We start from the raw sequence: 25,100 nt of genomic DNA on the forward strand, positions 1-25,100 counted from the left end.
CTGACTAGCCCCGCCCCCATCTATTCTCTGCCTCCAAAGTCCCAGCTGATTGGGACAGAATGAAGATTTTACAGTAACCTTCCCCTGGAGTGGGGAGGGATTGGAGATTTTATGGTATCCTTCCCCTGCCACGCCCACCAAGGCACACCCACCAAGCTACGTCCACTGAATCGGTAATAAAATATTTTGAATCCCACCACTGTACCCAACCCATTTGCAAGGAGAAAGCCAAATCCTCTAAACCATTCAAAAATTATAGATAAATGATAGATTGACAGATAAACAGACAGATAGATGCTGTACATAAATATATGTCTAAGCTGTCATTTTTGCATCTAAATCTACACTCCTAATAATCTTGTGTTTAATTTCATTTTGAGTGAAATAAATGAAATTCCTTTTAAATTGTTATCTTTTAAAAAGTGGCAGCTTTACTAGCATTCCCCCCCCCCAAAGTATCCCATTGTTTGTGATTCAACCTGGTTATTCAGACAATCAATATTGTTTTTGCATTTATGCCAGGCATGTTGGATTTCAGGATCCAACAGGATGTTATTAGTGTAAAATAAAGCTATTTAACTAGAACATTTGTTTCATGTTCTGTATTTATGCTGAAATATTGTCATGCTACATTTTCTAAATACCTTCATAAATAAAAGATTGTTCTGTCATGTTTTTACATTTTTCATTTCTTTGAATTAATATATTGTGGTAGCAATTATGTTTTCCATTGTAACAGTCTGATTTTGTTCTTTATTGTTCTAGATATAGCTTCTCGCTACCCTACATTATGGACTGAGCAAGTAAAGAGCAGACAAAATAAGACCAATAAAAATTCTGGTAAGCATCTTAATTAGTAACATCTCAACATCAGCAAACATTCATATTTTCTAGTTGTCTTGATTGCTGTTTGGTTAAGGCAGAATAAGCAGACTCTACAGTAAATCAAATAAATAAATGATCTTGGATATCATTTAGGATATACAAAAAAAGGACAAGGTGGTTTTATCTTTGTATATTAAAAATGTACTCAGAATTAAACTCCATCAGTGTACTATTTTTTTATGTTATAAATTATATGCTGGGGGAATACACATTCACTGAGCTTGATTATTTTCTTGCAGACATTTCATTACTAAACTAGGTGTCATCACTGCTGGTAAAGTCTGGGATTTGCTCTCATTTTGCTCTCTTTTTTGATTCCCTAACCTTTGCCATTATTATCATGGTTAATGAAAAGATACTTCACTATTGCCAAGCATTTGGTGATTAGAAGGGAAGAATTTTGAGGATGAATATGAGAGAAAACCAAAAATTGCATCCCAGGCCTGATATTGATTTTTAAAAAAAAATAATTTCTAGCATGTTTCTTTGAATTCCAGAAAATGTTTTTTAAATGCTATTCTAGGAAATTTTGTTAGTTTTGTTAAAACTTAGCATCTACTGTGTTGGTTACAAAAGCTTAGACACAATCACTGAGCAATGCAGAAAACAAACAGCCCCTTTGATCTTGGCTAAAGGATCAATGAAGAGGCAATAGAGTGAGTGGGCAGCAGCAGATATGGTAATATCTGAAGGGAAGGTTCTAAATAGTAATTATGGGGGTTAACAACATTTGAAGCTCCAAGCAATTTGGCAACTACACAACACCTTCACCAAGTTGTTTTCATCCACTCATAGCCTCCACCATTGCCTCACATTGTCAGCCATGTAATTTGGAGTGGATAAGTCATTTTCTTTTCATTTCTACTCAACAACTGCAACACAGCTTCCCCTCCTCAGGTCAATCAAAAAAAATGTAAAGATGCACACGATCTAACTAGTCTTGAGTATAAAACTACATCAAATTTCTACAGTCTTTTCTTTTAATATTGGACAACACATATTAATTGTGGAGGTTAATCAAGGAAGTTTTTTTCTATATTTCTTGTTCTCTCCCATTGCAACATAAAAGACTGGAAAAAAAAGAAAAAAACTGTTGATACAAATAAATTGGTATATTGGAAATTTGTTGTTCCTCCATCTGTGAGAGAACAAAACGTTTCACATTTCTGAGAGGATAAAAATAAAGCCAAGCTATAAAAAGAGCCTAGATATAATTCATTGTAAATAGTATGTATTTCATCTTTATTACTCTGGAGACTATTTATGGCTAAAGCAAAATAAGTGTTATGCTTGGAACCAATTTTAATCTCATATGTAAAAATACAGGAGGCCACAAGTCAAACAAAATAATAACCAATCCTTCTCCATAGATATCGTAAAAATCAGCTTGACAACTCAGCCCTATAAGCTGTTCGCAAGTACCAAGACAGGCTCTATCTTTACACAGAATGAGGCAGTTGGCTAAGGCAGTAGATTCTGGATACCATAAAAGGATAGGAAACCACCATTAAATTGTATTTTTAGTACCAGGAAATGTAATTGTTTTCTCTGACATTAAGTCAAAGCCATCTGGCTGGTTTGAAAACTATGAATTCAAAATATATTTGACTGGCATGATATGAAAAGACCAATTTGTTGGGAAAAGTGAGAAAGAATTAATTCCTTGTATGGCATTGATTTGGCTAAGCTTGGAGTTTATTTCCAGCTGGCATAACTGTCGATATTAGTATATTTACACTAGTGTTTCTCCTATAACAAGAGTTTAAAACAGTAAACAGTAAGGAGAAAAGAAATCAACATCTGTCCTTGAATCAGAGTAAAGCATTGAAAAAAAGGTGAGAGGAAATCACAGAATAAGATAGTAATTTATTAGGCCTAGCACATTGTGGCAAAGGACTTTTCAGGAAGAGATGAGTTCCTGTAACAGAATACAGTGTTTTGAAAATGAAGTTTTCATTGTTCCTTCAGTTTGCTCTTGAGGAGATTGGCCAGAATGTACTGGACTCAATAAATGATTTCCTTGGAAACCTGAAAATTGCTTTCTCAAAAACTGAAAAGACCATTCAGCCAGCCTAGGAGTCAGGAAATTTGCACTTTTCAAAATATCTCCAACCTCCGATAGCTTTTCTTATCACAGCATGCTATATCTCATTGACGGGTAAATAAATCTCAGGGTTGACAAGTGGAAAATGGGGATCTGGTGTCACGGTTAGGGCAGGACAGTAGTCCTTACCTTCTTTCCTGACTGAAACCCATCACACTGAGTTTGAAACAATTCCTACTCTGCATAATAATCTTTTCCAACCTAAAACTCCACAGATCTATTGCAAGTCACTTCTCATGATTCTGCAGCCATCTGGCCATTAACCATGTCAGGCACCCTTGTTCTGACCTAGGTTTCACAAAATCACAAAGCAGACTCCTTGTCCCGACAAAACCCCTTTTTATGTTACTTCCTCTCATTCACATCCAGCAAAGTCCTGGAAAACAGTCTTTCAAGGGTGAATTTGCAACCACAGACCTTATCAGCCTTGCAGAGCTGCCAGGCTGGTATCTTCCAAATGCAATGCTGTATAAGAAAATACTTGGCAAGAAGTCTCTGAGAGTCATGAACATATCTTCACACTAATTAAATGAACAAATTGTCTCTTGTAAACTTCCCTCCCATTTCACTCCTCTTTATTCCCTATGGGAGGGGCCATTCACCATCCACCATCTACCTGTGTCTTTTGTCCCAAATTGGCCCTTGTTTCTTAACTGTTCCCTTCTCCTGGCAGCTCTGTACATGCGCACATCAAGAACAGGTTCCAGCTGTTCTTCTGCCCCACTGATCTCCGACAGCAGCTGATAACTGTCAGATGGCCCTGGCCCCATCTCTGCTTCCAATGTAGAACACTCATCAGAGCCTTCCTCAGACTCCAGGATTGGCCCATGTTCCTCCTCAACCTCCTCACTGTCTGAGTCTGCCACCAGCTCCACTGGCTGGTGGTGGGCCACAACAATCCCATGGCCATTTTTGCTAAACAAACAATCTCTCACCCATTATGCAGAAATCCCAATTTGCCTGATTTACTTACTGGAAAGTTCATAAACTTGAAGAGTGAAAATGTAGTCTCATTATTCAGACTTTTGCTTCTACTCCAATACTCTTGAGTTATGTTACATTTCAACTCAATGTCTGTGGAGATTCTCAAACATCCACATCACAGCTGTCACAAGAGTGTTTTTCAAAAGGCAACTTGATTTTTTGGGGTTTTTTCCCCCCTTGAAGATGTTTTGCTTCTCATCCAAGAAGCTTCTTCGGTTCTCATTTTTTCAAGGGGAAAAAGCCCCCAAGAAAATCTAGTTGTTTTTTGAAAAGCACTTTTGGCACACTTTAGTTCCTTAATTCCCAGTAAAAAAAATGGCTAGGAAATCACATGGGTTTAACTGCGAGCTATTTGGAGTATGTCTACTCAGGAAAAGTTGTTGTACCTTCTTCAAGTTTAGGAATTAATTCTTTTCAGTAGGACTTCCCTCCAAGAAGATACAGTATATACTGAACTGCCCTGCATTTTTTTTCACTCACTGTTTGTATGGATAGGAAGAAAAGAGTAGCTGCTAGAATCTTGGACTTGTAAGGATCTCTTGTTGAATATTTGCTTTATTCTTCTTAGTACTAAAATAGTATATACAGGAACATAAATATGTTTGCTTTATGTCTCTTCTACTTGCTTGCCCTATGCAAATAGATAAGTCTTTCCAGACCTCCCTAGTGTTGCTTACATTTCAGTTAACAAAAATATACACATTCAATATTTCTACTGTCTTCAAAAGTCTCATTTTATGAGCATTTTCTTTTAACTTTTTACTTTACCTATTATCTCGAAATTCTTACAAAGCCTGCCTTCTGGCATCCCTAGATTGTGCCTCCCATCAAGAATAAAGACCATCCCACCCTAAAACTTTTTAAAACTGTTCTGTTTAACATCCAAATGATACAATTTCTGCTCAGGATGTTCCAGGATTTTATGGAATCTCCACGGTTGACATGTGTGCCTGCTTTTTTGCAAGGCCAATCTCTTTTTGCAATACCATACATTAATTTAATGTCAAAAGATAGTCATCTTCTCTAAACTATTTTTTTAATTACATTATATGATTTTCCTGCAGCTTCAGCCTAAAACAGCAGTGCCTTTTGATTTTCATATATGAGATATGTTGGCTTTCATAATTTATTAGACCCACGGACTGAAAATCAGAAAAGCATCAGCAATCTGTCAGGCGCCAGGAAAGGCTTATATTTCAACTGAAATACATAGTATCTAATAGTATCCATTTATCATTAAGGAAATAGTCTCCTACCATTTCATCTTAGAAATCTTCTCTAAAAAAACAGGGGTTTGAGTCAGCCTATTTTGGAGAAGAGAGAGAGGGTCTACTAATGGAAAAGAATGATTCATTTTGATATTAGAAATCCATGTTTACAAATCTGAACGTAGACAATTCTTGTCAAATGATAGAAACATATAATTTTATTCAAAGTTATGGGTGTCAGTGATAGAATATCTAGCTTGTGTTGATGTTCTTTCATTTGGAAGGATATTCTTCACCATCATCCAGCTTTCTTTCCTTAAATAAAATTGAAACAGTTGATTGGTAAAGCTGGACATGATGCTTTCTCTTTAGTTTGCAAAATTAATGAAATAAATAAGTAAATAACTAACTGTCACCTCTTGGAGGAAAGTCTGAACTAAATAATGCTTTGACAAGTGAATGCTGACTAAGTTAGTTGCGTAGACAAATTACAAAATACACAAACTTCTATGCATGCTATGTGGTAGGGAAGAAGCAAAACTGAAGCAAGCAATTCCAATATTCAATTGTTGAATAAGTCACCCTTGTTTGTTTGAAAGTTAACAGGGATGAATGATACCCATAAAAGTAATCCTACATCATTTTGTTTATAGCTTTAAAATAAATAGTTAATAAAGCAACCACCATGGAATCTTAAAGGGGACTGTGCAAAGTTTCTGAATTCTATTAATTCTGCTTTTTCTTATACTGGCATTAGCTTTCTACTGAGAACTGCTTCCTGGAATGTTTTGCAAAATAATTATATGATAGATAGCATGGATATACCGGCAGTGGGAACCATAGTTGGCCTGGTTACCCAAGAATTGCCAATGTTACTGCTGCAGTAGCCATTTTACTTTCTCATGATATTAATAGTGAAAGGAATGACTTGCTTTGCAATTGTATATGACACATTATTTTTAATTATACTGCAATACTTTGGAAATGATCCTGTTGGTTTGCTTCAAATCTTACTTTTTTAAAAAAAGCAAACATTTCCCAAAGAGGTTTAGCCAATTTTTCTTCACCATGATTCTGAAAGAGAAACAAGGGATTCTTTGATAAACAGTGGGAAAAGGTTTTTAATCAGACAGGATTTTTGACCGGATGCCCTCCAAATACAGTGGATTTTGATCCCTGTAAATATTCTTGGGTTTCAGTTCCATCAGTTGTATGGATCGAAATCCAATGAATTCAGAGGTGGATTTCACATAATTTTACCACTGGTTTGCCGTACACCAAAACTGTGTGTGCCTTCCGTGCATGCCCTTTGTTCACGCAGGTGGCTCGCACGCATGCATACGGCTTAGAAAATGTGGTTAAATAGGACGGCATAGAGCTGGAGTGGATGGGCTGGTCCACCCACAGATTGCTACTACCTGTTCATTTGAACCGATCCAAACTGGCTGAATACCACCACTGGATGAATCGGACGAATGCTATGGGATGCAAGTCATGTGACATGTAGATATATACCTATTTTATTGCTGTCCTACAATATTTCTGCCTATAAAAAATAATGGTGTTGAGGTCTGTTTTATAGTTTCAGCATGATTTCAGCTTCGCTACATTGACAAACCTGTTCCTGTCTCGTAAGCAAAGCAACATTCATAAGTTCTCTTCAATTTTATTTGCTTGTTTGCTGGAAGGTAGAAAATGACATTAAAGGTATAATTATTTTAGCACCTGGCTATTACCTTTAGAGCATTTACTTCAATTTAGTTGAACTAAATAGGGAATCTGTTTCTTCCTTGCATGATGTATGAAGTTAAAACTAGTAAAGCACTACCAATGTACAGTACATTTTAAAATGTGGCTGGAGTTTTTAAGAAGCTACCTTGTAGCCCTTAAAGCAGTTCAACAGAATATTTTGCTAGCAAGGAAAGCATGCAAGGCCTTCAATTGAGTTGATTCTATTGTTAAAATATAATTAATTATTATAGTAATTATGTTAGTAATTTTTGTCTTAATTCTCTGTATCAAAATGGAATTTTGAACTCTTAAAGCCACGTGTTTTTAGTTTTTCAGTAGATAGGACAGGATATGGGAAAATACATATATCAAGGATCAATTTTAGGCTAAATTTATGTCAACTGTAATAAAAAATTACCCTATTAGGAGACTGAGGAGCAGTTTCGTTATTGCTTTTATACTGCTTTTTTGGGAAAAAAATTAACCATTTGAATTATCCAGCCAAAGGACTAGGCATTTTAGACTTTATTTCTTGTTACAAGAGAGTTCAGATTAAGTGTGCGAACATAGAGAGACAAGACATTGTGAGGCCCAAAAGAAATCCGTGGCACGACAAAACCGCGCTACGCAAAATAGCGGAGATTAAATCGTGTCGCTAAAGTCGCGACGTCATCACCGCGCGTCATCACCACGGGGACAACAGCGCGGTGACAGAAGGGCGTTCTACATGCTTTGTTCTTTGCCTCCAAAGGTAGCCCTCCTCCTCCAGCTGACAGCGGCAGCGGGCACGGGGCAAAGCGGGCTGCCCAGCAGCAGCAGCCTGCGGGAAGGGTCCAGCACAGCCACGGGGGGCAGCAGGAAGCCCGCGGGGGGGGCGAGCAGGGCCGCTGACGCTGGCGGCGGAGGAGGACGCAGCAGCGGCGGCGGCTGAGGCTCTCCCGGGGCCGGCGAAGCGGGCTTGCCCGGCAGAGGCAGGTCGCCCTCTTCTTCCTCAACAACATCTCCTTGGATGGGCGGCCGCCACCACCGGGCAAGCCTGCTTCACCAGCCCCGGGAGAGCCTCAGCCGCCGCCGCTGCCCGCCCTGCCTCTTCCTCCGGGGAAGGAAGGAGATGTTGTTGAGGAAGAAGAGGGCAGCCTGCCTCCGCCGGGCAAGCCCGCTTCGCCGGCCCGGGAGAGCCTCAGCCGCCGCCGCTGCCGCGTCCTCCTCCGCTTCCTGCTGCCCCCCGCGGCTGAGCTGGACCCTTCCCGCGGGCTGCTGCTGCTGGGCAGCCCGCTTTGCCCTGTGCCCGCTGCCGCTGTCAGCTGGAGGAGGAGGGCTACCTTTGGAGGCAAAGAACGAAGCATGTAGAACGCCCTTCTGTCACCGCGCTGTTGTCGCGGCGGTAGGGTCGTTTTTTTCTTAGCGCTTCGGACGCCGTGGATTTGCCTCCGCACTTATGTCGGCGCGGATAAGGGCATCGCGGTTTTGTGGTGGAACCAAGAAATCAGTATTTATAGCAAACAGGCTAAACAATATTATGGTGATATGCCTCTCAGGAAAAAGGCTTTGTGGTGGTGGTGGGGAAGCAGTCATTTTCATGATTTAAGCAATGGCCTCCTTGCAAAACAGATCACTTACTGTTTATTTATCTGGAGTGTTTTCATTGATATGAGACATTTTCGTGGCCAGTGAAAGATGTAAAAGTGTCTGTATTCCTTCCAAGTCTGATAAAAGAATCATGTCAGATACTTGAGCTGAACACATATACAGTTTTACCAAGCTTCTTTCTTTTATTCTGCCTAATTTTAGTTGGCGAGATAGATATATCATGTTTTAACAGAAGCCAGGATTCTAATGTTCCCATAGAAGGAAATGCTAGCTTGGATTTTTCACCTTTTTGATTATTAAAAAAGATGACCAAACCTCAATAAACAGACAACATGCACTTTGTGAAAAGGACTGCCACAGTACAAGCAACTGTGAAGCAGTTAGAAATCTAGAAAGGGAGATACACAGGTCCTTTTCGATTCTCACTTCTCTGTGAGGGGAAGAAAAAGGAGACAAGACTGAAGGGCCCCAGTTTACATACCTAGAAATTAGCTGAAGCTCTCTTTGCAGTCAAGTACAGTATCATTTATGTATCATCAAGCATTGTAAAATCAGTGAAGCAAAAAATATTGTTTCTCTACTTCCTCCCGCTAAAAACAGATCCATGAGTTTCAATAAAGCATATTTAGTTAAGTAAATCTAAATAAACCCCTTTTTGAATCCTGTACTTATTTTTATCTAAAAATATGCCCAGGATAAACTAGGATTACAGCCATTTGCTAACTGGAGATTGTCCCATGCACTGTTTTTTTTTTTAATGGATAGCCCTTGTTTAGTGACTGCCACATAGAGAAGCTGTTGACATTTATTATTTAACATACAATAAGAACATGCCAGAAAAGAAGTAAATATATAAACACAACTCACATAACTATGTACAAAACTTCTAAGGGAGTATGGCAGTGGCCTCATAATGCAAATCTTCTAGGGAACCAGCAAATACACATGAAAGCACACTACGTTTAATAGTTTGCATTTCAGCACCACAGTTCACAGTTATGATGGTGACACATGGAAATGAAGAATTCAAGTTTTGTTTAAATGGGTGTTTGTATTGCTTTTTTGAAACATCAGTTATTTTGAATTGGCCTTTTAAAGGAATTCTTTCATTGGTGGGCTGCTAAGGGTTCGCTTGGGTTCGGGAGAACCCATAGCTAATGTTATGGCAGGTTTGGGAACCTCCAAATCCCACCCGTGGATGGCCATGCCCTCCCCTCCCCTCCCCTCCCAGGAGTTTCCACACAGCCCATTTTGGATGTGAGGTAAGTGCAGGGCCTGTGTGGAGGCTGAAGGAGGGGCAAAAACAGGCCTCCCAGAAGGCCTCCAGAGCCCAGGGAGGCAGTTTTCACCCTCCCAGAGGCTCAGGGAAAGTCTCCGGAGCCTGAGGAAGGTGAAAACACACACACACCCTGTGGTGCAGGAGGCTTAGGCCACACCCAGCATGGCATGCCCACCCAGCAACGGGGCAGAGAACCCATTGCTGAAATTTTTGAAGCCCACCCCTGAATTCTCTTCCATCTCCAAAGAAGCATGCCTGCTGTATGTTTTGGTGCAGAATATCTGAATCAGTCTTCCCTGTACCTGAGCAGAAAAAATAAACAAAAGTGCTACTGTTCTGAAAACAAACGGTCTTTTGCTTTAACGAAGCTGCCATAACAGAATTTCCATAACCTACTGAGAAGTGGCTCTCTGCTGCCTCTTAGTTACAGTTGATTTAGAATTGTGGAGGACAGCTGAGGAGCGATAAATCATCTTGCAGGTGGGATGTTCAGGAAAGAAGCACCTTTGTATTTTACTAGACTGCACTGGGAAATGAATTTGACAATCTACCCAAACTCTGGAATGCACTTTGCATGGAGTAGAAGTTCAAAATGGTTCAAGTTCAAAATGGACACTGATAGAAATGATAAGTGAATATTTCAACATTTAAACAGACGGACACACCAGTTGTCCTTATGCTTAAAAGATCTCTAAATATGTAATGGGATTATGCAGGACGTTAATCAGTTAACAAGTTATCAAGCCTGAGGAACCATTCCCCTAAGCATAGCAGCCAGCCTGAGCCATTTGTGGGTCAGTTCAAAAAAAGTCAAGGTGTGACCATACCATCAAAGCATTGTTGCATAATTCAGGTAGAAAAAGGACAAGGTTTCAATGGTATGACTTGCCAGCTTGACCTTTTTGACTCCCTTCAATGGATACCCCAGCAGTCCCCTTCTTTGGCAAGCTTATGCACCTGCTTTCCTCAATTGCTTCCCCATCATCAACTTCCCCTGGGATTGGCAACAAAACAAATCAGTGTACGTACATGTTCATACATGGAAATCAGTAAACATACATGGAGATATCCACTCAGGACATCCACTGAAGTGGTTGTGCCAAATCCTCTAGAGCAGGGCTGTCAAAGTCCTGGCCCACGGGCCGGATGCATCACATGTTGGCCACACCCATGCCCGGTTTAGCAATGCCCGATACATCACTTGATGCCGCTATGACAATGTGAGTTTAACACCCACTTCTAGAGGACGTAGCTGTTTTAACATGATTCATTTGTGAAAACTTGTTTTGTGAAACATCCCTTCTGGATAGTTGTTACTTCCCTAATTTATAACATAGTATATTTATTTATTATAGCAATATGCTTTGTTGAAAATAATCTGTTGCTCAAAGAATTTAGATCAAGTTACTTGTACTAGAAAAAGCCACCTTATTTCACCCCGATATGGGGTTTTATATACATAGACCATGTGAAACATTACCCAGAATACAGGACACAAAGTTCCTCTTTCTTTATAGTTAATAATGGGATAGTTGAATGTTTTTCCTTTAGATTGGCATTATTTTGCTCACAGGCTAAGACACAGCCAAGCCATGGATCTGCCTTTTCAGCAAGAGCCAAAAGAAAAGCTGAGCCATTGGATCCGATTATAAACATACAAAAAGCAAACTTTATGGGAGTATATTAAAAATTGCTGAAGCACTAAGGATATATAATCTACTGGCATTCTTACTGGCTTTTTTGCTTTCCTGGCTGACAAAGATGCCAGAACCAGCCACCCATTTCAGTCTTAAGTATCAGGTTAAAAAAAAAATTAATTTCCAAGCTTTGTCAGGAAAGATAGCTCTGGATGATCTGGAGAAATGAAGCCCAGTGCAGAACAGCCTAGCAAAAATTAGTGTGATTTACTCTTTCAAAATAAAGACTTTAGTAGGGTCATTGGTTTACCCTTAAGAAATGGCCCAAACTGTAGCTTTTGTGTAATTGCTCTACATCATTTTAATGGAGTAAATAAGAGAATAATGACTCAGAGGCAAACTTAAAAGGAAACACCATGTCATTTACTTTGCATTCTGGAGTCAGTTTTCAACCCAGGTATCCCTAGCTTCATGCTAAAAACTTGTCCCCTGCAGAAATTTTGACGGCTCAGAAGATGGTTTGCTTTGTGCATGGTAGCAGCTATTGATAAGTAGAATTTTAAAAAAAACAATTCAGAAAGTTAGATTTTAAGTTGTTGAGCTTTGGGCAATAGTCTGACAGTCTTAACCCACAGGTGGCAAAAGACAAAGTTTTTAAAAGAAATATTCCTTCACTTCATGCTGAGAAAGTTTATGGTTACCACATTCCAGAAAGTGATGCTATCTTTAGAAATTAGGAGATGAGTCTTCCAAAAGGGACACAAAAGCCATATGTAGTTACCGGTATACCTAGTTTGATGCAGTTGGGATAGCCAAATAGAAGAGAACTTATTTGAAAAGTAGTTTAGTCTGATGTGAGGAGTGAGGTTGTGATGGTGATGTACATCTGTATCTGTAAATTCTACAATTTTTTTTCTTTTCTCCTGGAATCTGGGTAGGGTTTCCCCCAGTCTTGGAGTCAAAGTTTTGTCATGATACTTACATTATTTATAATACAAAAGCACCCAGTTCTCAAGGCATTCAAGGATCTTGTCCAGTGCCTGAAAATCAGAATCTTATTGAATTGTAAGGCATGGATATAGATTAACCAACCTTCTCCCAAAGTAATTGCTGTGGTGAAAGAAGCCCTCCTTCCTCACCCCTAAAACAAGAACCTGTTTTCTGATGTTTAAACACAAAATTTAAAATGTGCAGAGTAGATCAAGCTTGTCTATAATGCTAAACTCTGATTAAACATCTCCTTCACCTTCCAAACGCATGCTCTCTGTTAACTCCATGGACCATCCAGCAGAATTTCCAAGGTGAAAGAATTCATTGTACATCACAAGGGACAGGAAATGCTTTCCTAGCAAGACAAATCAAGCTATTAATCTTATAATAAAGTAAGAACTATTACAGCAGAAAGTATTCATTTCTACATTATTAAGGCTTATGTATTGTGTTTGAACAAATGAGTTTCACTCATTCTTTTTGGTATTTCATATTTATCCAAATAAAGCTTTATTGCAAGGCAAGCTGCCTCTAGATGCCACACAATTCCTTTTATGTACATTGTGAAAATAGCTCTAATGCATTAGCTCTACCAAATTTCCAGTATTCTGCCTTACTAAAATATCAGGGGATGTGACTTTCAGACAGAAAATAGGCTGCATTTATTTATTATTTAAATCAATTTATATTGTCGCCCAACTCATAAACAAGTGACTCTGGGCAGCATACAACAGCTAAAAGCAATAATTTAAAGGTATAAAAACCAAGCTAGAACAAAGAATAACAGAAGAAAGTGGTATTAAGAATAGCAGAGCACCTTACTACTTCACTTATCTCCTGGAGTCCTTAGACCTGCTGACATAAGCAGGACTTGAGGGACTTCCAGAAGCTCAACAAGGCCAATCTCACTTCAGGAGAGGAGAAGATTCCACCTCAGGGGAGGGGAGAAGAAAAGATTCCACAGTGTGAACACCACAGCAAAAAATGGCCCACGTTTAGAGCCTGCCAAATATAATAAGGGATGGAACCTGTAACTTGCCTTCTCCACTGGATTCTTTCCTCTTTCTCCATTTCTTTTGAACATATACATGAAACCACTGCACAAGTTGATTCACAAACATATATTCATCAATAAACCTATGTTACTCCACCATACATTTCAGCCCTAGATTGAAAAAAAATGATGCTGTTGAGATGTCTCTAGGTGTTTGGAAGCTTTTAGATGTTAAATCTTTTCATTACTTAGGACTTGGCATCTGCAAGACTGCTTATTCCAAATGTTATTTCCCCAGCCAACAAAATTTTCCTATCTAACATGATCCCCATCCAACCATAGTAGAGTTCCTCCAGGTCTTTTCACTTATGGGATGATATCTCCAGGGCTCGCAGAGGGAAGCCATTTCAGTACCATCCATGTTTGTCAAAGCAACATACTGCCAGATATTTAGATGGCCCCTTCCTTCTTCATTTTTAGGAAAATCATTGAAACATGGTTATTCTGTCACACCTTGATGCTGGAACACTGGGATCTACTTTGTGGTAGTGAAAAGATTTTGGAATTTTTGTTTATATGGATGTTTGTAGGTTGAATAATTATTGATTTGTCTCTTTATATACTACTGTATTGTGTTTAACTATATTTAAGGAAGTTGGAATGTACACTATTCAGCTTGTTAAAACACTACAGTAAACATAAAATATCTGACAAACTTTCAGAGATAGAATTTGACAAAAAAGCCCACAATTTTCAGAAGGGATTCAGTTTCTAAAAAATTGCTACTGCAGTCTGTTGAAACAAAAGCAACATAAATGTGAGACACACACACATACACACACACACACACACAGAGAGAGAGAGAGAGAGAGGGAGAGAGAGAGAGAGAGAGAAAAACAGCTTTTGATATTCTCAGATTAGTGTGAACATGCCATGTGGATGTGGTCATAGAAAAATATGTTTGTGGTTTACAAAGCAAGTTTCTTAATGTCAAAAGAGTGTAAGAGTTTCACACAGGAATATGCATTTTATTTAACTTGATGCAAACCTGGAATAAACATAGATATGCACAGACATTCTAAGAAGATATAAAATTGTAATTGCTTTCGAGGACAACCAGAAGTAAACAGGTTTGGAGAATTCACATTCTAAAATGTTTTAGGTCAATTTATAAACAGCATTATAATCTCAGAGATTATAAAATTGTAAGATTTTATAATTGTAAGATTTTATGGATAAATTATTAAATCTGTATGAAAGAATTTATTGTATGTATCTGGGGAGGAAGGCACATACAGTGGAGATATCAGCATTCTAGTTGGCCTTAAGAAAGCTCCTAATACATTTTGAATAATTAGTTAATAACTATTAGCCTTCCTTCCTTCCTTCCTTCCTTCCTTCCTTCCTTCCTTCCTTCCTTCCTTCCTTCCTTCCTTCCTTCCTTAAATAAGTCCCTCTCTGACTATCTCCTTTATGCCATCCAAATTATTCCAGAAAGACCTGGAGAATTTGCCCATGGCTCCCGTGTGACAGTCATTAAGTGAATCTTTGCAGTTGTTATGCAAATCCACAGTTGTTAAATGAAGTGTTGCTGAAAACCAGAAGTGCATTTAAATGAAGTTGTGTTGCTAAGCACCCAGAATTCGATCTTATGACTGCAGGGAACCTGATTATTGAAGCTTCAAATCTGGGTCATAAGTCCCTTTTTCAGGTCAGTCAGTTGTAACTTTGAATGGCAGCTAAGCGGCCAATTGTAAGTCAAAGGACAACTGTAGCACCTGCTGTAAGAGCAAAGCTGGTTCTGAGTTACTAGCTATCCCTGAGGAATCAATTTCCTATGGGATTTCTCAACAGAATCCCTTCTAGACCCATTAGCATTTATTTAATTTTTAGGTGTGGGATTTTTACAAATGTTTTTACAACTTTTACTGATATCATTGAGAAGAGAGATATTGACTAAGGTACAACAAACTGAGTTCAAGTCTCATCTCAGGAATGAAGCCAGTTGGGTGAGTTTTCCAGTCTCTCCTCCCCCCAGTAAGAACCAGTGAAGACAACTGGTAGGAAGACAAATCTTGGTTTTGTTGCTTGGTCTTAATAAAGGTCTTGCTCTCAATTTTCTTTTTTAAAATTTGCAATGCAGGAAAGAAAAGATGCCTCATACACAAGATACTGAGTGGGAAATTTTCTGTGCCAAAAATTCTGTTGCCCAGTGATTTTTGACCTGAATAAAAGTGTCAAACTCTATCTCCTATTTTTTGCGCATGTCCTTCCAATAATCTCCATTCATTTTTGGTACATTGACAGAGTTTGAAGGAAAGTGTAATAAGATCATACTCCAAAACTCGGTTTTCCATTGGTTTTTGGCTAATTTATCAATAAGTCAATCTGTGCGTAGGCAATATCCATAATTATATTATGTTTTTCTTTCCAGCAGCGTCATGTGATCAAGAGCTCCAGTCAGCATTAGAAGAAGCTAAACAGCCCCAGAAAGATAATGTATTCATTCCAGAGTGTGCTAATGGTGGGCTTTATAAACCAGTACAGTGCCATCCCTCCACAGGATATTGCTGGTGTGTCCTTGTTGATACAGGACGCCCTATTCCTGGTACATCCACAAGGTAAGAGATCTTCATTGGAGAAGTGGTCATACAATAACAGATTCTTATCTGGACCCTTTTCTAAGGAAGAGGGACAATTAGGAACAAACACATGCATATATATATATATATGGAGCTATGTGACGTTGCTGTCTTTACCCAAAGACTAAAAGGGCTGTTGTTGTTAGTTGCAAAGTCATGTCCGACCCCATGGACAACATTCCTCCAGGCCTTCCTGTCCTCTACTATCCTCTGGAATCCATTTAAGGTCAAGCCTACTGCTTCAGTGATGCAATCCAACCACCTCTTTCTCTATCGTCCCTTTCTTCTTTTGCCCTCAATCTTTCCCATCATTAGCCTCTTCTCCAGTGAATCTTTCCTTCTCATTTGTTGGCCAAAGTACTTGAGTGTCAACTTCAGGATCTGGCCTTCTAAAGAGCAGTCAGGGTTGATCTCCTCTAGGATTGACCAGTTTGATCGCCTTGCAGTCCAAGGGACTCTCAGGAGTCTTCTCCAGAATCATAGTTCAAAGGGCTCAATTCTTTGGCGCTCAGCCTTTCTTATGGTCCAACTTTCACAGCCATACATTGCAACTGGGAAAAAAAGGGCTATAACTGCACAAAATAGACTATGATTATGATGTAACAGTTCTATGGCAATTTAACATACAAAAGATCTTACTGTTTCTCATTGTAACTGGAGTAATCAACATACTTAACATGCTTTGAGTGCTGACATTCACAGTTTTTTATAATGAAGTTTATTGCAAGATGTTTGAATCAGTAAGCAATTAAAACTAAGGGAACAGTTGTGAGCCATTAAAATAATGGCAGATTTGTCACGGAAAGTGTAAAAAATTTTCTTACTGCCCAACTAAAAATTCTGATTACATTCCCATTATTTTCAGTAGTTTTATTCAGATTTAAACCAATAATTTACAGTATGATCATGGTAGTAATAGAGGAATAAATAAAAAAAATGCTATATATATAAATCAGGGGTGGGTTCTGGCCGGCTTTACTGCCAGTTCGGGAGTGTGGTAGGCCTGGGTCGCTGCCAGTTCCAGAGAATCAGGCCGACATACTACTACTGCTTCGGTCAAACCAGTCGGAACTGGTAGGAACCCACCTCTGATATAAATAATAAAAACATCACTAAGACCATTGAAAAGGCCTACATTAAGCGTAGGTTTCTTTTTATCTCCTTCTGAAAAGACCAAGAAGTAGCAAATGGTAATTATGTTTAAATCTGACTTTAGTCCATAGGATTTTTCTCATTAATTATTAGCATGCTTAAAAGTAATCAGCAAGGCAGCACTTGTTATGTTATTAAGCAACTGTCAAACCAGGAAGGTAATGAAGTCAGGGGCTTCAGCTTTTGTTATTAATTTAAATCTTTATTCATGTTTCGAGCTCTTAATATGATTTTGTGGAAATCGTTCTTTCTGAATTCAATTCTCTACTCTAAAGTTGGAATAACCTTACAAACTTCAGAGTTGATGTGAAAAGATTCAAGGACTGTGAAGTTGGTTATATCGCAAAAAGTGACAACACAAGAAGAGAAAAGAGTAAACTGGGGGGGGGGGATCAGTTCTGCCAGCATCTATATGCTATAGGAAAAGAAATGTAGCATCAGAAAGATCTTTCTATTTTTTCCCCCTGAAACAGTTCCTTCAGCCCATTTTCACATGATTAACTTCCCATGGAGCAACACTGCTGGAACCAGTAGAAAGGAGAACAATATTTTTAATATGTTGTTAAACAGTAAGTTGAAGTTCATGAGTTTCAGCTGAGCCAGAAGCAGGGAAAAGAGCTGAGAGCTTTGTTTAGCAGACAAAGCAGACAAAATATCACTTTCCAAAGGCAACAATGTGGGCTTGGCGTCTTTAGGAATGCTTGTATGGAAGCTCACCAGGAACCAATGCAGTGTGTTTAGCTTGATACAAGCACAAATAGTTTGAAAAGGAGAACATTCAAAACAATGCTTTGGAGAGTTAACTGCAGAAAGCCAGTCTATCTGCTCACGCTCACAATTTCAGTTGAGGAAGGGCTGTGCGGGCAGTAGCCTAGTTTAGGTTTAATTCCCTGCACCTCTGAATAGAACTTGTAATATGATTGTAATCGGAGCCTCTGCGAAGACAATGTCAACAACTCTAAGCTGGGTGAACCAGTGAGCCTCATTTGATCTCACCTGATCTCATTTGATCTTGCTATTTCTGCCTTATACTTGCTTCTTTTGTTCTGGGAATGTCAGCCTGCTATAACAAGAGCCTGTGTTTCTTAAACATTTAAAGTAGCCCGACGACTTTTATAGACTTTGTTGTGACAGATGATATGGCAGAAGCCAGATGACTGGTGATGAGGAATTGTGAGAATTATAATTCAAAGACCAATATTTCCCCCCTCCAAATATACTACCTGGTCAATTGGGCTACATTGTGAATATTTGTGGTAATCTATTATGTAGATTAAGAACTACTTAAAATTGAAAAGGTGAATTTTCCCCTTTGCTCCAATTCTTCACATTTCTGGATACATTTTGATGGCAGGTATGCAGTATATTCCATAAACTTTAATATATTGCATTCTTGTCGGAAGTTTAATTATGTCATTTTTAAAACAAATTTTCTAGATCTCATGTTTATGGAGAATGGATTCAAAATGTTTTGTTGTTGCTACAGCTGCTATTAATTCTGCTCAAAACCAGAATTACTCAATGCTCAGAAGGCATTATATGATATTGTTCCATTTCCAGAGCTAAGGCTCTAATGGAAAACATTTTTGCCACTTGAAATCCCTTCACCCTGCTCCCCCCAAAAAAGGCCAGGGGCAGAATTTTAATAAGTAAACCAAGGTTGTGTTTCATCTCCCCTTCTGGCTGGTTGTTACTTTTGCTAGGCCGAAAATAATGTCAAGCAAGATTGTGGACTTCGTCATCCTCCAGACATTGCTGAACTACAGGTCCCAGCATTTCGCACAATTTTGCACTATTGGCCAGCCTGGCTAAAGCATTTTGGGAACTGCAGATGTAAGAGAGAGAGAGAGAGAGGAGAGTAGAAAGGGAGGAAAAGTATAGGAGAGAGAGGAGTGGAAAGAGGAGAGAAGAAAAGGAGAGAGAAAGGAGAACTAGAGAAGAGAGGGATGGTAGAGGGAAGAAGGAGGTAGGGAGGAAGAGAGGGGGAGAGGAAACAGGATGGTGGTGGATAGGATATAATATCATGTATGGAAAGCAGAAAGAGCAAATGATAGCCTATGTGGGTTGATGGTAATAGGAACTGATATAATATTGGATAACACAAAATAGTGCTGGTTAAGATGTAATGGTATACCTGTGGTTACTTGTATGAAATTTAAAAAAAAAAACTTTTCAAAAAAAAGTCTAGGTGGTGATTTGTTGCTGGATAGAACACAACTCTGGAAGGTTGTAGGAAGAATTGAAAAGTGAAATCATGAAGTGGGGTTGTAATGGAGAAACTGAAGGGCAGCAGGAAAAAGAAGGAAAGGAATGCAGAGTGGGGTATCAGATTAATTTGGATCAGGCTCTTTGCCACATGCCACATTAGAGCACCCAGTTCAAAGACTTTTTCTGTCATTCTTTTAGTGTTTTTTTTTTTTTAAAAAGTCATGTGATAGCAATTACCAGCCAATTCCAGAAATGTTCATTTCCTTCACACAATGAGGAGATAAATTAAACACTGGAGGCAGACTACTTATTTCATTCTAACCATATATTATTCTCATGACCAGAACAGTATCAAAACACATTGTGATTTGTTTATAAGGGCTTGGAAAGAATCCCCCCCCCCCACGCCTTAAATTTTATTAAATTTTCTAGCAGTACATGGACTTAACCCCTAACTGTGCATCTCCCCATATATCCATACAAGTGTATTTATGTTATGATTTTTTTGGTTCCATCACATATAATCCCATAGCCATATTTCATATCAGACATAGATATGGAAACCAAAGTGTAAAGTTCAGAAAGGCAGTAGGGAAAATGAAACATTGGAATATATAGAGTAAATCACTTACCTCCCTTCTGTCTGGTCCATTTTTGTGTAGCATATGATCACATTGTTCTCCAGAGATTAGTTAAAAAAAATCAGTTGCCTAGGAATTCTAGAAGATTGAATTTTTCAAGCATTCTTAGTGCTCAATTTGTCAATTTATTTACTTATTTAACATTTGTATTTTTAATGCAAATAATACAAACATAGATATATACATCTAAATACAAAAAAGAAAGGAAAAAAAGAAAAGGAAAAAAACTAATATTACAGTACAACCCCTCGGAGACCCTGTTTCCCCCCCTATATTTCTTCTTCTTTAACAACTAAAGAATATACAATATATTCCAATTGTGCCCTTATCCCTTTCAAACAACATATATTCTTGAGTAGGTTTATTCCCTTTGCCTTCCACCAACACTGATTTTATTTTAAAAAATCCCATATTTCATTATAAGTTTTACTTTGTTCCATTTTTTAAATGTAGTTTCCGTTGTTAATTTATCATTTGTTGCCATAGTCCAAATTTCATTATACCACTCATTTCTTTGAATATCCCAATTTCATCCCCAATATTTAGCCATCACTAATCTAGCTGCCATTATCAAATTTACAATCAAATCCTTTTTTTTTGGTTTCATTTATCCCGTTTTTCCACCAGCAACAGTAATGTGAACAGTGAATTCAAAAATCATTATATTGGTTTTTTTCATCCTTGGCAATCTTAGGATATGTGGATTTCAACTCCCAGAATTCCCCAGCCACCCATAGAATCCTGGGAATTGAAGTCCACATGCCAAGTCTGAGAAACACTGTATTATGTGGTAGGAAAAAGATTCTGCTATCAGTTCCTATTCCATTCATTTAATTACATAGCATTTGAAAACTAGATGGTCTCTGCCACAAATAAATAAGAAATACAATAAAACATGATGCATATATTAAATACAAGTAGTTTTCTAGCATCTTTAGTCATTTTTCTACCATCAGTATAGATAATATAATGGCGGAAAGCTAAACCAACAAATTACTCCTAAATTAGTGTTTATTTATTAATACCTGGGATAGCATATAAAAATGATATTTCTTCTTTGCCCTCAGTATACTTCAGGGAATCTGAGCTTTAAAAACATTTGCCATGGTCCTATTTCTTGGGAATAATGTCACTTTTATTTGATCGACATGGTTTCATCTAATTAATAAGCAATAAGTTGAAAGGGTTTTCATTCTTTTATTCAGATACTTGCAAAGAAAAAAATAAATCTTGTGGGGGGCAACTGCATGGCATGAAGCAGTGGTGGGATTCAGCCAGTTTGTACCTATTCGGGAGAACCGGTTGTTAACTTTCTAAGCAGTTCGGAGAACTGGTTGTTGGAAGAAATCTCCTTTGGTTTTTCCCACTTTACAGGGCTAATCCTTTAAGGAAGGCAGGAAGAAAACATTCTGGTGTTATTCTAGCATAATCTTTATTGCCCTGCTTACGGAAACTGCCTCTCCTGGTTAACCCTTATTACATCGTAAGAGCTAAGGCGAAGTGCCTATCAACGTGATTGACATTGAGTTGGCCATTCCAACGGTGGGTTCCTGCCAGTTCTAACCTCTTCTATAGAAGAGGTTCCACAAATCCACAGTGCCATTTAGATCCGGTTCCAGCTCCCTCCCCTCGCCAGTCCATACATCATCAAGATGAAGAGCGAGAGGAGGAATTCAGGGAGTTGAAGTCCACAAGTCTTAAAGCTGTCAAGTTTGAACACCCCTGGGGTTTTTTTTCCCCTAAAGGGTTAGGGGTGCAAGGGTCTTGTAACTTGACAGCTTTAAGACTTGCGTGCTTCAAATGCCAGAGTTTCTGAGTCAACATTTTGGTTGCTAAGCAAGAGCGTTGTTAAGTAAGTTTCACCACATTTTACAAGTTGGCCACGCCCACCAGACACATGACTGGAAAGCCACTTCCACCTGGTCACATGGCCAGCAAGCCACTCCCACAAAGCAGGCCACACTTACAGAAGAGGTTCTAAAAAATTGAAACCCACCACTGGCATAAAGTATACCATAAATATCAAAACTGCATCCAAGTATAAAATTAAAGTCCACTTTACCTATATACTTTGGATTCTTGATATCTAGAAGTAATTCAAATATGTTGCTGCTGGGAGTAAGTCACATCACCAAGCCCAGGAATTCTAATCTTGTAAAGTACTATGAATTAATGGGTTTTTAGAATGAGCTTTATTTGACATTTGAATAAATGTGTGGCTATGATTTTAGAATCGAGAGGTAAATCAAGCTCTCTGCCAATTTCAGTGTGATCACACAGCTGTTAGAATGGTAGGGTTTCAAATTAAATTAGCATTAGCTTAATGTCTTTTTTTCTTCCTATGCTCCCTGAAGATATGAACAGCCAAAGTGTGATAACAGTGCTAGAGCTCACCCAAGCAATACAAGAGACGTGTTCAAAGGGCGCCCATTGCAAGGTAAGTGTATAATAAATGTGTTTTGGGAGAATGTTTATTCATTCAGTTAACTTAAAGAGTGCTTTCATATCTACAGTAAAACTTGAGCAAAAATAATTTGTTATGCAAATATAAGCAATATATTATGTAAATGTTATGCAATGAAACTGGTTCCAAGTCCACAATTGCGACTTCACAATGGAATCAGTTTCCTCAAAACGCCTAGCAGAACAACCCGCTTGGTTATTATACTGTGGTTGTGTACCAGAGTTTATAAATAAATAAATATACAGGATAATCTTCCTGCAGATTTTGCCATAACAATGGAGTATCCTTGAGGAGACCAAGAGGAAGGAATATTATGTTTATTTGCCACCTTGAATTACTTAAAGAGTAATAACATCAGGATAAAAAAGATTGAATAAATAAATAAAAAGGAGGGAAGTAAAGACTCTAATACAGGGGTCCTCAACCCCTGGCCACAGCCTACTACTGGGCCCATGAGCCCCAGTAGTGGAAGTGGCGGGTGAGATTGCGCAAGAGTGCATCCCCACTTGTGCAAACAGCAGGCTAGCGCATATGCTCCATTTGTGTGAATGGCGGGCACAATCATCTCGGTTCTTAAAATATTTTAGGCCATCTTTTGGGATATTGCTTGCAATGGAAGCTCATAGATACAACATTGGCAATAAAACCAGGGGGGGAAATCTGCTTTTAGCAATGTAGGTTAAGTTTTGGCTTTTCTTATCTATTCGCTTTTTTATTTTGAGCCAAAAGAAATGAGGTATTATTTCCCTCAGTTTGAACCTGGGAGATACCAGGACAGTGTACTGCATGTAATGGTTTTGTAAGAACTACTTTTTCTGACATTCCCCTGGCATATAGGTAGTTGTTTCCACTTTTCTAAGAACATCCTCTTCTGCAGATCTCACTGATTTGGACCAGAGGAACAATTTAAATAGGGGAAGTAATGAGATTTGCAGGATCGCAATATTAACCAGGTTCAAAAACTATGATGGTACACAGCCAAGGCCACTTCATTAAACCCGAGTATATAACAGTTGGTTTTGAAAGACTGGGAAAAATTGGCTCAAAGCCAGTTGGCATAAGTTTTAGTTGTGATAAAATATGTGTCAGAGGAAAGAAAAAAAATATTTATGAATTTTCTACAGCGATTATTAAAATATTCAGAAATTTAGTTCACCCCCCCCCCCCAATCAATTGTTGCTAATTCTGGGACATGGCCAAGGTTGCATGACTATTTATAAGATATAAAGCCTATTAAGTCAGGACATTATTTTTAAATTAATTTAATTGTAATTTAGTATTGCATGTAACTGTATCACATAATTTCTGATCCATTTCCAACATTCCCTTTTTGGGAAGGTTGTTGAGAAGCTTTTTTGGGATGAAGATTCAGAAGACTCTGAGTCTTTTTCAGGCAGGCCTTCAAACTTAGATATACGTGACACTGATTGTGTTGGTTCATGATATCTGGTGGGATCACAGAGGGTGGGGGGTGTTACATCAATCCTGACCCTCCTTACTCTGTTGGTAACCTCCAGTACCATTGATTGTGGTATTTCCTTTGACTAAAGGGATGGGAGTGGGAGGCAAAAATTTCCTCCAAGATTGGTCCATATCAGTGTTGATGGACACAGCTGCCTATACACCTTTGCTTGGTTCCTCCCTCTTTCTATTTAATGTCTATGGGAGGCTTCTCTGTGAGATCATTCATCAGTTGGCAGCCATGGCTTAGAGAGCCTTTGCAGAAATCCAACTTGCACTCCAGCTGTGCCTATTCCTGAATCAGGAAGCCACTGATGACTTGGACATTTGGATCATTACAATGTGTTTTGCATGAGACTGCCATTGAGGATCACCCAGGAAGCTGTTACTCCTACACATGTAATTATGGGAGCACCTTGGTGCACCTATGTAACAATGCTACTTTTGTGAGCTGTACTAGTTAACAGTAGGCTTCCGGGTGCAGTTCAGGATGCTGATTTGTTACCTATAAAGCCTTCATGGGAAAAGATCTAATTATTTGTCTATCTCAGATTGTTTCTATTGATGTAATAAACTCTCTTTTTTATTTTTTTTATTTTTAAACAAACATAAACAAACAAGACATGTAGCATAAAAACAATTACGTACAGTGTGTTGATTGGTTACAAGGTTTTTGTGCGTCCTTTCCACAGTCCTCACTTAAACTTTATCTAAAGTCACATATTTTCAATCAAATATTTTGTATACATTATTATTATAGTACTTCATTTGTTTGATTATCACTATTGTTTCTTCATTTTAAACAAGGTATTCTAAATATGGATTCATTTATATTATAATAATTCATTATATCATCTTCAATATATCCAATAATAAAGTATTTTATATCCTATTCTAAGTCAATCTATTTTTAGTATTGGTAACATTCTCTAATAATTTTCAATTCTATGTTTTTTCTATTATATATCCTCAATCATATATATATGTATGTATGTATGTATGTATGTACATATGTACATATGTACATATGTACATATGTATATATGTATATGTATATATGTATATATGTATATATATGTGTGTGTGTGTGTGTATATATATATAATACACCATACATACATACATACACA

The 25,100-nt window shown here is 38.2% G+C and overlaps 1 protein-coding gene across 3 annotated transcripts in view; it reads left to right on the plus strand.

Annotated features, from left to right (window-relative positions):
* SMOC2 (SPARC related modular calcium binding 2) overlaps positions 1–25,100 on the plus strand; it is a 140,399-nt gene that overhangs the window by 84,679 nt on the left and 30,620 nt on the right. For all 3 annotated transcript variants that reach the window (XM_032216926.1, XM_032216927.1, XM_032216928.1), the window contains 3 exons: positions 766–840; positions 15,837–16,023; positions 22,400–22,482. In XM_032216926.1, coding sequence (XP_032072817.1) covers positions 766–840; positions 15,837–16,023; positions 22,400–22,482 — 345 coding nt within the window. The remainder of the gene's footprint in view (positions 1–765; positions 841–15,836; positions 16,024–22,399; positions 22,483–25,100) is intronic.

The sequence above is a fragment of the Thamnophis elegans genome, chromosome 4, assembly GCF_009769535.1.
Source record: "Thamnophis elegans isolate rThaEle1 chromosome 4, rThaEle1.pri, whole genome shotgun sequence".
In the NCBI taxonomy this organism is placed as follows: domain Eukaryota; kingdom Metazoa; phylum Chordata; class Lepidosauria; order Squamata; family Colubridae; genus Thamnophis; species Thamnophis elegans.